The sequence below is a fragment of the Agelaius tricolor genome, unplaced genomic scaffold, assembly GCF_023055355.1.
Source record: "Agelaius tricolor isolate 1412-34295 unplaced genomic scaffold, bAgeTri1.0.p SCAF_1, whole genome shotgun sequence".
In the NCBI taxonomy this organism is placed as follows: Eukaryota; Metazoa; Chordata; class Aves; order Passeriformes; family Icteridae; genus Agelaius; species Agelaius tricolor.
The window spans coordinates 64372331-64388392 of record NW_027269261.1 but is presented as its reverse complement, the minus strand read 5'-3'; the positions used below and the strand labels follow the sequence as shown (position 1 = coordinate 64388392).

General features: G+C 38.0%; 1 protein-coding gene across 1 annotated transcript in view; it reads left to right on the top strand.

Moving 5' to 3' along the window:
• CLVS2 (clavesin 2) overlaps nt 1-14965 on the top strand; it is a 56726-nt gene extending 41761 nt beyond the window's left edge. The window contains exons 4-5 of the mRNA XM_071437580.1: nt 1700-1920; nt 6637-14965. Of these exons, the coding sequence (XP_071293681.1) occupies nt 1700-1920; nt 6637-6724 (309 nt within the window). The 3' untranslated portion in view covers nt 6725-14965. The remainder of the gene's footprint in view (nt 1-1699; nt 1921-6636) is intronic.
• The last annotated feature ends 1097 nt before the right edge of the window (nt 14966-16062 follow it).

The following is a 16062-nucleotide window of genomic DNA, read 5'->3' as shown; positions in this document are numbered from 1 at the left end:
TGAGAGGCCTCTGGTATTTACAGATTTTGAACTATAGATCACAAAGCCTTTTATGTAATATCTGTTATAAATATGCAAATGAAGCCCCATTTTGCAGGATTCAGTTGCACTCAGTTGACTGCAGCTTCTGCAAAGAACATTGTAGCACCAGATATGTCTGAGGCCTTTTCAACTCAAGTGCTGCATATGCATAACTAGTGAGTAAAGTGCAGCTCATGGGAGGGCTACAGCATTAAAAATAAGTGACAAGGCAGTTGAACATGGAGGCTTATCAGTTAGCATCTAAATTTTTATTTAGACACCTGAATCAATGGCATATATTTTCAGAAATGCAGACTTTTTACAACCGTTTTTTGTCAATACCAAATACCTATAAAAAGTAGTCAGGTGGTTAAATATTGATTTACACTTCTAAACTTAGTGTCAAAATGTGAAAGTTATGACCAGCACATAAAATTTAAAATCAGCCTTAAAAAAAATTATTAGATGCAGAACAAATGATTGGGAAAAAAACCCTTCAAACCCAAAAGAATTCTCTTTATGTTTTTTTTATCAGGCTTATTATTTATCCATTGTTTTTATCCTGAATTATTATGTATTTTTTTAATTTGCCATATAGATTTTCAAGTGATAGCTAAATTCAGATAAATACAGTACTAGGCATATATAAAAACAACTGCTAAGAAGTGAAACACTTAGCTGTAAAGGCACCATAAAGCAAATAACTTTCACCATTAATAAATTTCACAAAAAGATAAATTCCTTTATCCATCCATTCCTGAGATGGAAGAAAATCACTGGTTTTGCATGGTCATATTAACTTTCCTGGGTCCACAGCTGACTGGAAGGTGGTCTTAAGTAAGCAATAAAAGACAAGCATATATTTGGTCTTTGTCTTTCTGCCTTTTGAATTTAACTCTTATAAATCATGCTAAGGGTGTAGCTGCCCAGAGGAGTCCCTGCAAGGTGAAGTGGAACATGAAAGATCTCTGAGGGGAAACACTAAAGTTAAACGTAAACATAAATATGAGTATTCATATCACATCATATTAATAGACAGATATATAAGTGCAAAGTTTATATGAATATCAGTCTACCAAAACATTGATGGAAAATATCAAATAGTCCATCAGCTATTCCCTCAGTGTAGTCACACTGGTTGGTTTACTTCATGTATTGGCAAGTTATTGGTAAGACTAGATTAAGGAGGAAAATATTTCCTGCATTGTTATCATTACACTACACAATTTATCTTATTTATAGAACTCATGGCTACATGCTGAAAGTCAATATATATTCCTTGTTGTATATGGTGAATATTATTTTTATTCATTTGTTATAATCTTAATTTATTAACTTAATTTACAGGATTAGGGAGAGAAATTGACAAGAGATTAACAAGGCAGTTTGTCTTGCTAATCTAATATTCTGTCCATCTAGCTACCAGACACCAGTTCTTACCATCCCCGAGTCCCTTTCCCTGAATACATTTTAAGTTATTTATGCTTTAATCACTTTGGAGATTTATGAACATAGTATGACCATGCTTAAGGCAGAGATGATGTGTGCCTTCTTCTGCCAGCCCAACACAACCAGAATGTTTAAATTGTACAGCATCCTCCTAATAATGATGATGTCATTTGGGCTTTGATGTTTTTTGGTGATACCCCTGTGTTTTTACCTGCATGCCTACATACAGATATTCCTGCATGGTAACAACCTCAACAGCCTGCATCAGCTCATACACCCTGAGATCCTGCCTTCAGAGTTTGGAGGAATGTTGCCCCCCTATGACATGGGCACGTGGGCAAGAACACTGCTCGACCATGAATACGACGATGACAGTGAATGCAATGCGGACTCCTACAACACTCCTGCAAAGGACATAGAAAAGGACCTCTCTCCCAAATCCATGAAAAGGTAAGGTAAAGGTACTGTTGTCTTCTAGTATTGCCATAAGGTTAACATTTGCCTTCTTCATCCTTTATGAAGCTGTAGGTAGTTCAGTCTATCATATAGGAAGACAATGGGTTTTTTTTCCCTTTCTTAAAAAGGTCAGTGTTGATGAGAGATCATGACTGTGATTATTACACATGTGAGTTGTGAACTCAGTGCAGTTGATTTTTTCTGAGGTGCCATATAGGTTGTATATGCAGCACTGTCTTTGGAATAAGCTGCTATCTCACCTCAGCCTACAGTACTTATTAGAGAAACAATAATAGCTAGCTGGAGTGAGCCTCTGAGGGTAAATTTGGGTCAATTATCTTTCTGGGTGGTGATGTTAGCTCTTATCTTCCTCTATCTCATTGCCCACTGCCTGGTATCCTATCTACCAGCCTATAGGTGCCAGGACATTTATGGCATCTGAACCATCAGTCACAGTGACTGCATGCCTGAGAAAATATGAGGAGAACCAGGATCAAAATCAGTGCCAATTGTTATACTCAAGTCTGGTAAAGATTGTGGCATGCTGATAGTCTTCTCTTTGAGAAGGTACGGTGTAATTGCTTGCTGCATTTTACCATTCATAATGAAGTATAGGAAGAGCTTAGTTACCTCTTCAGTCGCTGTGGAAGCAGTGAGGTCATTAACTTGGAAGGAGTGAATCTGATCCAAGCTTGGCAGGGCAGTAGGAGAGAAAAGAGTAAAGATTACAACTGTGATAGAAAAGGTAGCAGAAAGGGCAGCAAAAGTCAGAGTGCAGCTTATAAGGGACAGGCCTAGCAATGGATCAGAAAATAACAAACAAGGCAGAAACCAATATATAAAGTTATTAAAATTAAGTCAGGATATGCTAGGCTGAGAACCCAGTTTCAGGAGACAGCATGTGATACAGAAGGGAAAGAACCTCTTGGAGAAAAATCAAGCAGGATAAAGTATTTTCAGATTTCTCAGCCAGGAAGATTATTTTGGCTGGAAAATATTGCCTAGACTGGGAAGGACAGTGTGGTTTAAAAGGGAGTTATTTTTGTGGAAACAGAGCAGAAAACATAAGATTGCTCTAGGAAATTAAAAAAAAAAAAAGAAAAAACCCAATAAAATTTAAGGATTTTGTGTTGAAAAAGCCTCTACTTTATTGAAAGTGGGAAATAGCAAGAAACTGGATAGGAATGAGCTAGGATAAGAAGTTAAAAAAGGTTCTGAAACTGTATGACAGGGCTGCTGGAACGGCTGCAAACCTGGTCTCAAATTCCCAGTGAGGGAGCTTTGTCCATAAGTTCCCAGAGCCTCCAAAATCCCCAATGCCCAAATACAGGAAGCTAGAAATGTGTAACTAACACAATTAATGGAGAAAATGGGACAGAGAAAAAGAGCCAGGAGAGGGGAAAGGTGAGAAATGCACTTTTATATGAGTTGCACATAATACAAGAATTATGAGACAACAGAAGCTGTCTTAGACAGAAGGATGGAATTAAGAAACTGAAATGCAGAAGTCTTTCTGCTGTAAAATGATGTTGTGAGAGTAAATAACTTCATCGAAGGGTGCAACAAAATAAAATATGGTAAGGCCTGTGACAAGTCCTTTTGAAGTATCCTGTTTGTAGCAGAGTTTTCCAGATTGTCCTGGGCAAGAATATTACTAAGTGGAAAACCAGTGAGTTGACCAGATTCTTCATTCTTTCTGAAATAATTTTATTCTCATTTAACTTGTTCTTGAAAACTCTTTTCATACAGTATTATACTTCAGTGTAAGCTTCAAATTGATATTCTTTCATTCTGGTTGAACTAACACAGTAGGAGACCTAGTGCAGAAAATAAACATGTTGAAATCTGTATCTATATAATATGCTAAAATTTCTTCACCTTGTATGTATTCCTTCTCAGTTAGTAAGCCTCCAGCATCTGCTGGAATCCTTGTTCCCTGCTGCTGGATGTAAAAAGTACTAAGTAGACTTACTGTGCTAATACTAAGACTGACAGAAAGTCCCAAGACTTCAGTGTACTAAGTGCACAGACTCTGCTAAGGCAGGAATAGAAAAGTTACAATAAAACAGATAAACTCTATTTTATTAAACATTAAATTTAACTTGTATTCAGCAGCTGATGGGTTGTTTCTCTCAGTTTAAACCCACAGTCAGTATATGTTAGTCCATAAAATTTTTAACATATTAAAAAATGTTGACTAAGGCAATGAAAAGTACTTAGCTTAGAACAAATTTTACAAGCATCTAGCAGCTCTCCAACAATTATCTTGTTTAATTTGGCTTACCATTTAAAAATTAGTTTACTTCCTGAAAGAATGTCTTTTTAAAACCAAACTGCTACTGAGAATTCATTTCTTTCTTATGCCCCATTTCTTTTTGCCCCCAGTGTGAACCACTGACATTCCTCCAGATCTCCTTGAATTTTTGGTGAATTGGATGACCTCACCTTGAAAGAAAGGTTGACTGGGGGAGGATGATGGATATAAGGAGGAATTAATGCCACCTGTAGCACAGACCTCTGGGGAGAACTTGTTTTTGTCATCTGGCAACATTGCAGCAGCCTCAGCAATCAGGTTTAGCCTGTGGCTGTGTTCACCCGTGGCTGTCATCCTGGGGCACCCAGCTGGAGTCCTGCATCCTCCTCTCACCTAACCCAGCAGGGCAGGTGTCTGTGTTGATAAACTTTGCAGAGGATCTGTGGTTTGGTTCCTCACCTCTGCAATGAGACTTTGTAGTATGACTTAGGCCCACTGTGTTTTCTCAGAATGTATTCAGTAATGTCTATAAATTTATCTGGGAGATGTAGGCAGAAGAGAAGGAGCTATAGACTTAAATGTTTTTCCTTTCATGTACCTTCATTTGTGAATTGCTGCTGATGAAGCATGACAGTAAATTTCTGTTTAACACTGAGTGCAAACTATATCTCCTTCTTCTTCAAGGCTTTTGGGCATCTGAGTTTACAAAGCATAGATCAGGATTTGTGCAGTTGGATTTTCACACCTGCCTTGGCACTGGGGGCTTTGGAGGCCCTGGGAATTTATGGCCAAAGCTTCCTCACTGGGAACTGGAGGCCAGGTTTGCAGCCATTCCAGCTGCCCTTCAGTTCTCCCCAGATGAGAACTGGAAACCTTGTCTGCTCAGTCACTGGCAGGCAAGGAAAAGGCTCAGTTTTAGCACTTAGTTGGCAAACCTTTGAAGTTAATTTGCTTCTACAGCAATTTTTATCATGATGAACTGGATTTTCCATGAGTGCAGCTTTCCACCAGCAAATTTTCAATCAACTTTGCATTGGCACAGTACCTTGTGAAGATTTTTAAAAAAGCATTTTTAATTCACTGGTTTAGTTTTCTGCCTGAGGAACTGACTAGTGTTCAGGATAAGTATTATTGTACACTCTTAATTAAAAAAGTTTAAATTACTCACAAGAGAGATGATCATATTTTTAAATGATTTAATTTTCTTGATTTTAGTATTAGTATGAGAATGGGATAAATACTATTAGAAAATATCCTTGAGTCTAAAGTTTTCACCTAAGCTTTAATTCAGATGTTTTTCTTGTGTTTTTGTGAGCTTTCTTTAAATTTTTTTGAGAAAGACCTCATCAGCCTTATTCATTGGTTTCACTGGAGGATGTCAGTTTATAAGGGGGGGGCGGAATTGACTCCATATGCTTATCTTAGGAAAGGTTAGAATTTGTAAAGGTTTTTCTCTGCACTGTCGACCTCTAAATGGGCAAATCTGCAGCAATGCTGCAGGCACAGTGTGCTTCCACTGATCAAAAATAAATGCCTGCATTGTAGAGATGTACACATGCTCTTCAGTCATCTCAAATCTTTACAGAAGGAAAGAGAAGTAGGCATTTCCTGCTTGAGATTTTTCTCACTAAAGGAAACATCTAACCAGGGTTGCAGTTACTCAGCTCATCCAAAAGTGGCTGCTTTTGGATGAGCTGAGTCATGGCTGGTGTGAGACCCTATCTTAACACTCCAGGCTTTGTTTTCAATGGAACATTTTGATTTTGCTGGAGACTCAGTTTTCCTCTTTGCCTCTCACATATGGCTGTTGCAGGGCACGGGTATCATGTTATGCTTCTGGACTGAATCAGAGAATCTAGATAAATTTTACAATAATCAGTGAATTTGCCCTGCCCTGTTCAGTTGAGCTGAAAAGTGAGTTTAATACATTTGTCTGCTGCTTCAGAAGTCCTGCTAACCATGGCACCATTCCTAGGTTTGACTTAGGGTCTTGCACTGTTGAATTAAGATGCTATTCAGAAAAGGAGCAACCTGTGCTGCCAGCTAACACATCCTGCTAATTGCAATGTGTGATTAGCTAGCTGGGTGGCTGAGTTGTACCTTCTTTGCCAGCCCACTGCTCTATAATATTCTGGAGAGACAGTCAGTGCTTAAGTCACTACAGAGGACAGCTTAGTTTGCTCTTGTGGGTGGAGGATACTCCCTGCTTCAAAATTTCACTGAAGAGAGAATCTACTTTATTCCACCTTTTGCTCCCATATTTACAGATCAGCACTGAGCCCTGTTATCCCTCTATGAGGGTATTTCCTGATGATTTGCAATGATCAGATGCTTGGGTAATGCTGTACCCTTATTTTTAAACCCTGACAGAAATTAAAATAAACAAAAGAAAGCTGAGGTTTACCCTCATTTGTCTTGATCTAGAAATGTCACATAAACATGTTGTCCCTCTGCAGGTCTCAGTCAGTTGTGGATCCTGGGGTGCTGAAACGCATGGATAAGAATGAGGAAGAAAACATGCAGCCCTTGCTTTCACTTGACTAACAGTTTTTGGGCATTGGACATGAACTGAGGTGGAAGGCACTGCCTCTCAGCAACAAGAAAATCACTGGGAAAGAGTGTAACAGCTGGAATCCTATTTACTGATGTTAATGTAGCATATTGGCAGCAGGTGTTACTATTCTGCCTGAATTCTGGAAGCCCTTTGGTGAAAAAGTGGAGAAAAAAAAAGAAAATGAAATAAAATTAAAAAAAAGGAATTAATAATTTATTCTGTAAGTGCCAACTTGTTTGTAAATACAATATAATCCTCCAATTTTACTTTGTAAGTTATGATAAACAAGTGCTATGGAAATGAGTGACTATTAAATATGTCTGTGAAGTGCACCATAAAAAAGAGAAGAAAATGTGTGTGTTCTCACATGCACACACACAGATGGCACAGAGAGAAACATACTGAACAAAGAAAAACATCAAAGGTAATTAAGAGTTGTCCTTCCTATGGGAAGCCAACTAGTACATTGACTACTGGATTTTTTTCTGCAATGATCACATAGTGTTCTAAGATAAAGAGGGAATAGAAGTGCTTGGGAGATGCTGTAATCAGTGCAATGTTTCCAAACTGTGGGAATTGGTTTCTCAAATAACACTGGGGTCTAGGATTGCTATTTAGCATAAACAATGTGCATTGTGAGAAAGATCACAGGTGAACTGGAACCAACTCTTGGATAGCTTTGTCATTTAGCTGTATGGGTCTCTGAGGTTTCATCCCTAACTTTTCATTTACACAAGTAACCTGGCTTAGTACCCTAATCTGGGTGTTGTCATATGGGACACATTGGAGTTACTTCTCTTGCGTTTTGGGTGCACATCAAGAATCTTTCCAGAACTCTGTTCTCCCTTGGAGTGAGACATTAGTCCTCTAACTACAGTGGAATAACCAGTACCTGAAAGTAAAGCCTGGCAGCAGAAGTTAGTCACTGAATCCTGTGCACTGGGAGACTGGATACATATATATATATATATTTTTACCAATCTCTGACAAGCATATGAGGTGACAGTGTTAGATAAGTATATTTCATTGAAGGTTTATACAAGAAATCATACCTGTTCAATGTACTTAGATATATTATAGATTGTATATTGAGACACTGTCATTATTACTATAGTAAAACTTTCCATAGATCAACAGCATCCCACTCCAAGCAAAGATTAATATGAATAAGTTTTAGTCAAACATCTCAGCCTATAGTTTGGGACACCTTTGTTTTGGTTGTAGTGCAACTGTATATACTGAACATGTGCCATAATAGAGAAATACATTTTACCTCAAAAGGGCAACAGTTTTCACTAGTGATTGGGTAAATCTGCTGAAACATAGGAGCTGTGTCATCTCTGTGCGCTGGCTGATGTGTGTGCAGCCAGCGGCGTGCTGAGGCGAGAATGTAATTTCTTATTAGGACTTAAATTGACTGTCAGGGTGGGAAGACACACAGGATGCCCAGCAAGACATCTGAATAACTAAAGGTATTGAAAGAGCATGTTCAGGCAGTGCAGGGATTAGTTATGAAAACACTGACCACACTGGAGGTGATCGTTCACAGCAACCCTGCCTCCCGAGTGCTAGAGTTTAAAACATTTCTTCCATCACTCCAGTGATAGGTGGAGTTTCCAAGTTACTGGTTGTAGGTCCCCTCTTCTCATCCAGGATGATTACAGCTGTAAGATTTGGTAGGCTGAGATGGGTTAAGAGCAGAGAGTGAGAACTTGAAAGTCTGTCGTCTCGAGTTGAGCTGTAACTCCTGTGGTGGCAGCTCCAGCGTTTCTCAGGGCTGAGACGACCCTGACTCTTCCAGCATCACCCTTGATTAGCCCAGGCAAATCACAGATAAAGCTTTCCTACTTTACAGGTCATTAGCAGCACTGATAAATAGTGCATGCCCTAATATGCCATCAGCTTGCAGGAACTTGTCTGAACAACTCATTGCCTTTCTGCTTTCCTAATTCTGTTTTCATGGTATGTGTTAGGAAATGCAGAGAGGAAAGATATGGAGCCTGAACTTCTTATCAGTCTGTTCTAAAAGCTGTCAGTAGTAGAAACTGTCCTAATACTACTTCTGTGGTTTGAGAGACTTGAAAAAATGATCAGTTCTTATGTATTCTTTTATTCAGTTTCATTTTTCACATTCCTTGTAAAATCATGCTGTAAAAGTGAGATGTGTCTCCAGTATTCGCATAAGTGCCATTTTTGAATGTATGTTATATATTTCCACACTTTTGGTTAGTGGAATAGTGTATTGCCATGGTTATGATTTAAAAATTCTTATCAGATAAAACTAAAACAACAATAGAAATGTTCTCCTTATAAGGGCTTCAGGATTTAGTCAGTACTCCAGATTTACACAAGCTGTGACACAATGTGTAAAAATCTTCACAGATCCTTTTACATACATAGGCCAGACTGGTATAAGACAGCAGAATGTTGATTTCAGAGTACACCACCTGTCTAATCACAAAATGCAAATCTGTTCCACTGTATGAAGTTTGAAGTTTGTTTTGAAGTTTATAAATTTTTGTTTGAAAATCTTTTATTTGTGCACTTAACTGTAATTTATGTAATATTTTCTGGTGTCTGATTCCAATTTAAGGTAATGAGTATGAATACATTTTTTCCAGAAAGTTGAAGTAGGATATATTATAATTTTGTGTAACTGGGACTTCATCTTTCAGTAAGAACAAAATTGCTTTTTCAATAAGATCCTCTCTCTTGAAGAGTTGGGCTACAGGTCATCTTGGCTGCAGCTTTTATTTCGCTGAATCAAATTCTGACAGTGGTAATTGCAATTGTGACATTGAAAAAGAATATGGAAATGGGTAAAAGAAATAAATATATTTTACCTGCTCTCACTATTCTTTGAAGGCATTTCTCTTTTACATATCAGGGTACATAAAGGGTTCCACCTTTCTTGTAGAAAATCTTTATAGGTTGTTCAATTTTTATTAGATGAATTTGGACTGAAAACTTTTTCCAATCTTTATTATCATAGGAATTGCTGTCTAATTTTTATAGCAGAATTGAAGTGCTAAAACCAGAATGCACATGCTTGGGAGGAACTCCTCTTAATTTCTTACCTTTCTTGTGTATTGGGTAGAATAAAAACTTGTTGTAATTATGCATGCTGATATGCATATAAAAATATCCTGCAATATAAGGAACTTAGTGGAGAAACTGGATATACCTGTCCAACTATGTAAAAAAAAGGAGAATTTAAAAAAAGTGTAAAAATTGATAGTTTTGAGCTTTTGATAAGATCTAAAAATATCCTCTTACATAATGACTTCTCCAAGACACAAATGTTTAAAAATATATGGAAAAATTATGGAAACTTCCATGACTGAAATCTACTCGTAATCAGAGATGTCAATAAACTCTTGGCTTTATAGAGACAGGTAATCAGACCCACTAAGCTCCAACAAATACACAGACTTCCTCTCAATAGTTATTAGTTGTAAAATAGTTTGAAATGTCTTTACAGAAATGTAAATTTACTGTATAGCATATTTAAGAAGATGTTTTGCACTCTACAAACATGCTATGCCTAGTCACAAACTGAAAACAGAATTAAAGAAAAGAAGAGTAAAAGGGACCTCAAGAGGTCACTGATATGTGGAGGAGCAGATTCACTTTAATGTCGCTCTCAAATGTTTTAGCTCAGTACCTTGCATGTTTTAGCTCAGTACCTTGCTCTTTGTATTATTTAATCACAGTCACAGCCAAGCCTAAGCATATTACCTGACAAAATTGTAACCTGACAGTATTTTGTTCATGTCTTTTATTATTTTCCTGTTCTGTTTGGGAAATTAAAGTCAAGCATCATAAGAACTACCATTTAGCATTACTTGGAAAACACTTTGCAATAAGTTTTGGTCATATCCCTGTTATTATATTGTTTCTGTTATGTTTATTGATGTATGTATTTGTCAAGTTTTTTGATAAAGTCATGTTTGAAAGAGCATGCAAGAGAGAAAAAAGCAAAACCAGGCTTCAGGATTTTATTTAGAATATTAAAATGGGATTTTAGGGGGAGTTTGGATTTTATAATCTTAAATTGCGTCTGGGGAATGTCCTGCTGAGCTATTAGCAGCGTTGGGTTCCAAGATAAATTTGGAAGATAAATATCAATGTGAAAGACAACAGCAAAGGTCTCAAAGCATTGTACTGAAGAAAACAATCACATTTCTAGCTGGATCAGGTCCCTCTAAAGAAAGGTATTTTGCAAGTAGCATGTGAGTGTGTACTTCTGGTGGTGAGAATAGCTCTTTTGTCCACAAACTTCAAAACACTCTATGAAATAGAGAAAATAATCACCATCCCATTTCTCAGGTAGTAAAACAGGAGCACAGCGAGTTAGAGACATATCTCAATGGAAAACATTTTTCTGTGTGGAAAAGATTACACTGATCACCCAGACTGATTTTAACAGGAGATGTGTCCTTGTTCTGTGTAAGAAGGTCTTATTGATGATTCACTCATGTCTAGTTTCTTTAAACACTTTACCAAGAGACCTTTGCAAACCAGGGGTGATCTGCTTTCCTGTGGAGTTAAATCTGAGTGTACATTTAACCATTACTGCTGAGAAAATGGCAAAGAGGGTGTATGTCCTCCAAATGAAATCCCTTTCTTCCCTATCTCATTCTTGGGAAAAAAGGTAGTTTAATCCAAAGACTCCTACAAAATGAAATTTTCCTCATAAAGAAATCTGTCAGAGACAAAACAAGCTACTTATCTTCCATTAACTATACAAGGAACATCAACATTTTGTTTAGAGGCATGCTCAGGTGACCCCAAATGAAAGTGCAAGCTAGGTAGATAGAATCCCATGTCCTGTATTGCCTTGTAACTTTGAATAATCCTGTGTCAAAATCTGTATTTAGCAGATTGCTTTGGACATTCCTTTCAGTCTGCATTTCAGCTTTCAGTTGTGTAGGAATTTTTTTCTATCAGCTTTTGGGGTCATAATTTATTTCCTTCCTAGGTGTCTGTTGACACAAAACTGCATTGACGCCTGTTGGATTGCATAATTTGCAAAGTGTTTTTTTTTGTTGTTAAAAAATAACAACTTGTGCAGTGCTGGGCAGTGGTGAAGTTGAAACATGGGTGAGAAGTTCCCACTCTTTTGTCACTCCTCCTCCGGTGTTTTGTGTGTGTAAACTGCTCTGATTGATAAAAGACATGTTAACACTTGCGTGGTATGAACTTAAAACTAGAGAAAAAAGAAGTTTCTGCAGTGAGTTCAAAATATGAATAGATCAGCTATTGCTGTGGAATCCAAAGCCAGGGGGGAAGCACTGCACACAGGGGAAATAGAGAGACCTCCAAAGGAAGATGCTGACAATTCCTTATGGTACACATTTTTTAAATGTGGCCAAAGTATTTTGTCTGCAGAGATTGTGGTCAGCCAGATCTGTTCTCTCTGAACCACTGGCTCACATTAGGTCCTCTCAAATAAAGGTTTGACAAAGCTTCCTTTTGTAGAGAATTCACTTCCAGGGAATTGACATATCTGTCAATTTGCAGTAGACAAATGGCAGGAGTTAATTAGGATTTTTATTTGATATGGAAATGCGGCTGTGATTCCTTAAAGAGGCTGTCGCATCATCAGCAACAAACAGCAGTGCCTAAAGGCAGGCATCTCAAATCAGGTCCCTTGGTTAATAAAAATTTAAGAGTAGAAAAAATCAAGGGGAGAGATAATAGAAGATGATAAAACACAATAATTAAAAAAAAAAAAAACAGAAAAAAGCAAGCTTGCAGTGGAAAGCCATATGAATGGCAAAAATGATGTGATAGAATTTGCATTAACACTTCCAAGTAATTGATCAGTAGCCTATTATGAGTCCCCCCCCTCTACATTATGATCAGAGTTTCCATTTTTCACATGGTCTACCATGTATGGCCACAATGGAGTTTCCCAAATCTTTAGAAAATGAGTTACCACGTAAATTAGTAGGTGCTGTAGCTGAGCTTGCAAATATAATTTTAGGGGTCAGAACAAGACAGTGGAGACACCTGTAGATGGGTCCCAGGGATATGAGAAGTGCTGTGTCCTGCCTGAGTGAAGAAGTTATGGAAGGAGATAATGAAAAGAGCCCTATGGCTGTAAGGAAAGGTGGCAAGCCTAGGGAGAAAGCAACATTAGGTATTTGGAGTGAACTGGCTAACCTTTTTAATTATGAGGGAGGCTTTCACCAGTTCAGTAATATTAGAGAGGACTTACAAACCCCATGACACATCTGTTATCAGGAAGGAGAGATAACATGTTTCTCACTTTCCCACACAAACTCAGTTGGATATGTTTAAAGCTGATGCATATGCTAAACCTGAAGTGCCTCTGGTGCTGCTGTTTCCACAGTAGCTCTCAGGATGTGGGTATCATGTAGCATGCAGGAGCTGGAAGGGCAGAGCCCCCCAACCTGTCCATAGGAAGAGAAGAGAGGGACGTATTCTGTAAAACCCTGCTGCAGAGAAAATTTTTTGGGAGAATTCAGCGCTTGCTCAAGTCGCAGCTTGCCTTGCCCTGACATCAGTATCAGCACCTACTCTGTGGAAAGGTGTGAGTGGAAGTGGTGTGGGAATCTCCCCTGCAAACCTCTGTGTCTTGTGCTAATTATGCAGCCTTCGAGCTGTAGCTGGTGATCTGTGTCCTGTGTCTTTGAACAGTGCTGCTGGTGATGTTAATTGTAGCCATTAGTCACTCAGAGCAGAGATGATTTAAAGGAAACTGACAACTTTAAGCATTACACTTAATGCCTAAGAATATTAAATTGGTGATTGTTACAAGTAATGCATAAGATTATGATAACTTAAAGACTTCCAGGGTTTGGTTGCATTGTATCCTTGATAGGACTTAGTGTAAAATCACTTTCCTTTAAGTATGGTTGTCCCTGACTTTCACATGCATTTTTGATGCAGCAATGGTAAAAGGAATTAAACAGCAGAAAATGAAAATTTTCTAAAGCTATGAATATATTCAGAGGGACACATTTAGATTACCTGGCAATAATAAGAAAAATTATTTTGCAGTTTTCTAGGGTTCAAGTTGAGAATAATGGCTCTTTTAAATCATTTGCTTCTCTAGCTCTTTCACCCTAAGGATTGCTGTGTGAAATGTGCTCTGCAAAACATTCCCAGCTTTTTATCCCTTCTCCTACCCTCTTGTGTTCAACAGCATCCTGTCTTCTGTGTGTGCTTTATTCTATGAATAACTGAAGAAAACTGTAAAAAAACCCAAACATACTGATAATCTGCAGAGTAGATCTTGAGGACCAGTATTTGAAATATTTCCCTTCTATAAATCTCTAGTTAACAGAGTGAGCTGGAAAATGAGACTAAGGCCAACCACATCGTAAAGGAATGCAAAACGAAAGAGTCTGGCTAGAAGCGTAGGTGAAACAACTCTTGTGATTTAAGATGTTACCTTCCCTGACTGTTAGTTGTCACTCTTCACATAGCAACTACTGCCCCAACTTTTAATCAACAACATATTACGGAAGTACTCGTGTCCCAGTGAAAGCTGTGCGCAAATCATGTTAACTCTGTTGCTTCTGCACTCATGCAAATACAAAAGCACTCACATAATCTGTTAATACAGCTCTGTTATGAGAATAATGATTAACAGCTAGTCGTGGTGGCATCTAAAATTGCAGATTGGCAATCTGTGCCTTAAGGCTCCTGTGATCTGTAGTACTTGCATAGCAGTAACTACTGAATAATGTTCTTTTTGCATGCACTACTTTGGAGCCTTATGGAAAATATCAAAGCACCATATCAAAATTCAAAATTAAATTGCAGGAGTAATTTACAAACAATGCTTGTATCCTCAGGATAAAATTTGTTTGTTTCTCAGTTTAGTATTTTTAGGACTCAGGGGGTCTGAGACTTGAAAAGCCAGGACAAGTTTATTAATCATGTTCTTTCTCTGCAAAGTTTCAATAACTGTTCTCTTTTCACAACTTGTTGTCAGTTTAAATTTTATTCTTGGACCTAGTGAAATGGTTAATTTTGGTCTGTTGTGTTCTAACCTAAAGTCTGAAGATAAAGCAACTTTGTGAAACATCACTCTTTATATTGTATATTTAAATATCATCAGTTCTCTGTGATCAATGGGCTGCTTTGGAGAGTGCTACTACTTTGAATCATCATTGGTTATTGAGGAAGAATGACATTCTGTTAAATAAAATATGACCAAATGAAAATTAAAATACATATATATTTTCGTGTTTGTACATGGGAGTGTTTGTCTGGCTTCCTTGTGGTAAAACATATATGGAAGGCATATTTTACCAAGGTATTGAAAGAAAAATACTGAGTGGCATGTCAACATGAAAGTCTGGTAACACTGAATGTTGCTTTCCACTCATCAGTAAGTTTTAGAGAGTTAACATATTTCACATTTACAATACCATTTTGAACTGTCACTTGGAAGTCTCTCTTATCTCACAGGTGAAGATCACCAGGGGTGCAACACAAGAAAAGCTCATTTCCCCCTCCAAGATAATTCCTACTCTCCTGCCTCTAAGCTTCGTGTGTAGTGTGTTCCCTGGCACCGTCTCGTGTTCATTGACTTTTCTTTTGATGCCACATCAGGGAGAAGTGGTATTAGCTCTTCACAGAGATGTCCCTTTCTTCAGCAAAATGTTTCTGTTCTCAGGAGAGATTAACCAGGGTAGGATAGAGCAGGCTGTGTGACATTGGAGCACTGCCTGCTGAATGACCGTATTTCATTCTAGATTTTTTTTTCCCATGAGAGGCGAGGCCCAGTAAATTACAGTAATGTGTTTATGTGCTTCTTTAATGTCATTTTTGTAGTATGCCTTGCTTTAGACACAAGGACACTTATTCACCTCTTCTGTACATTTTCTGTATCTTTTCTTTGGTTTACATAGATTAAAAAAAAATAGGCTGCAGTAGCTTCCTGTTTCACACACAATTTCAGTGCTGTATGCAGATGCATTCCTTACATCAACATGTTGAAAAAATGTTGATGGGTTCTCATCTATGTGGGAATATAGTCCCTCAGCTGCCAGGTGCTGCATGGCTGTACACAGTATGTAAGCCATTGCTGCACAATGGTACATTTCATCATGACATAACTATACAAGCTACATGCCAATACAGTTCTCTGTTCCTTTGGAAATCCCGCACTTGCATCCCTCTGACAGCAGAGTTGAAGCCCCTATAATGGTGTGGTTTGCAATGCCAGTGTTCTGAGTTATAACCCCTACCCAGTTGTATGTTCCCAGGCTGCTTTTCCCTGCAAACAACGTGATCTCAGTGTGAGACCTTTGTGTGTGTGTGTGTCTGCTTGTCCCACCCCACCTTC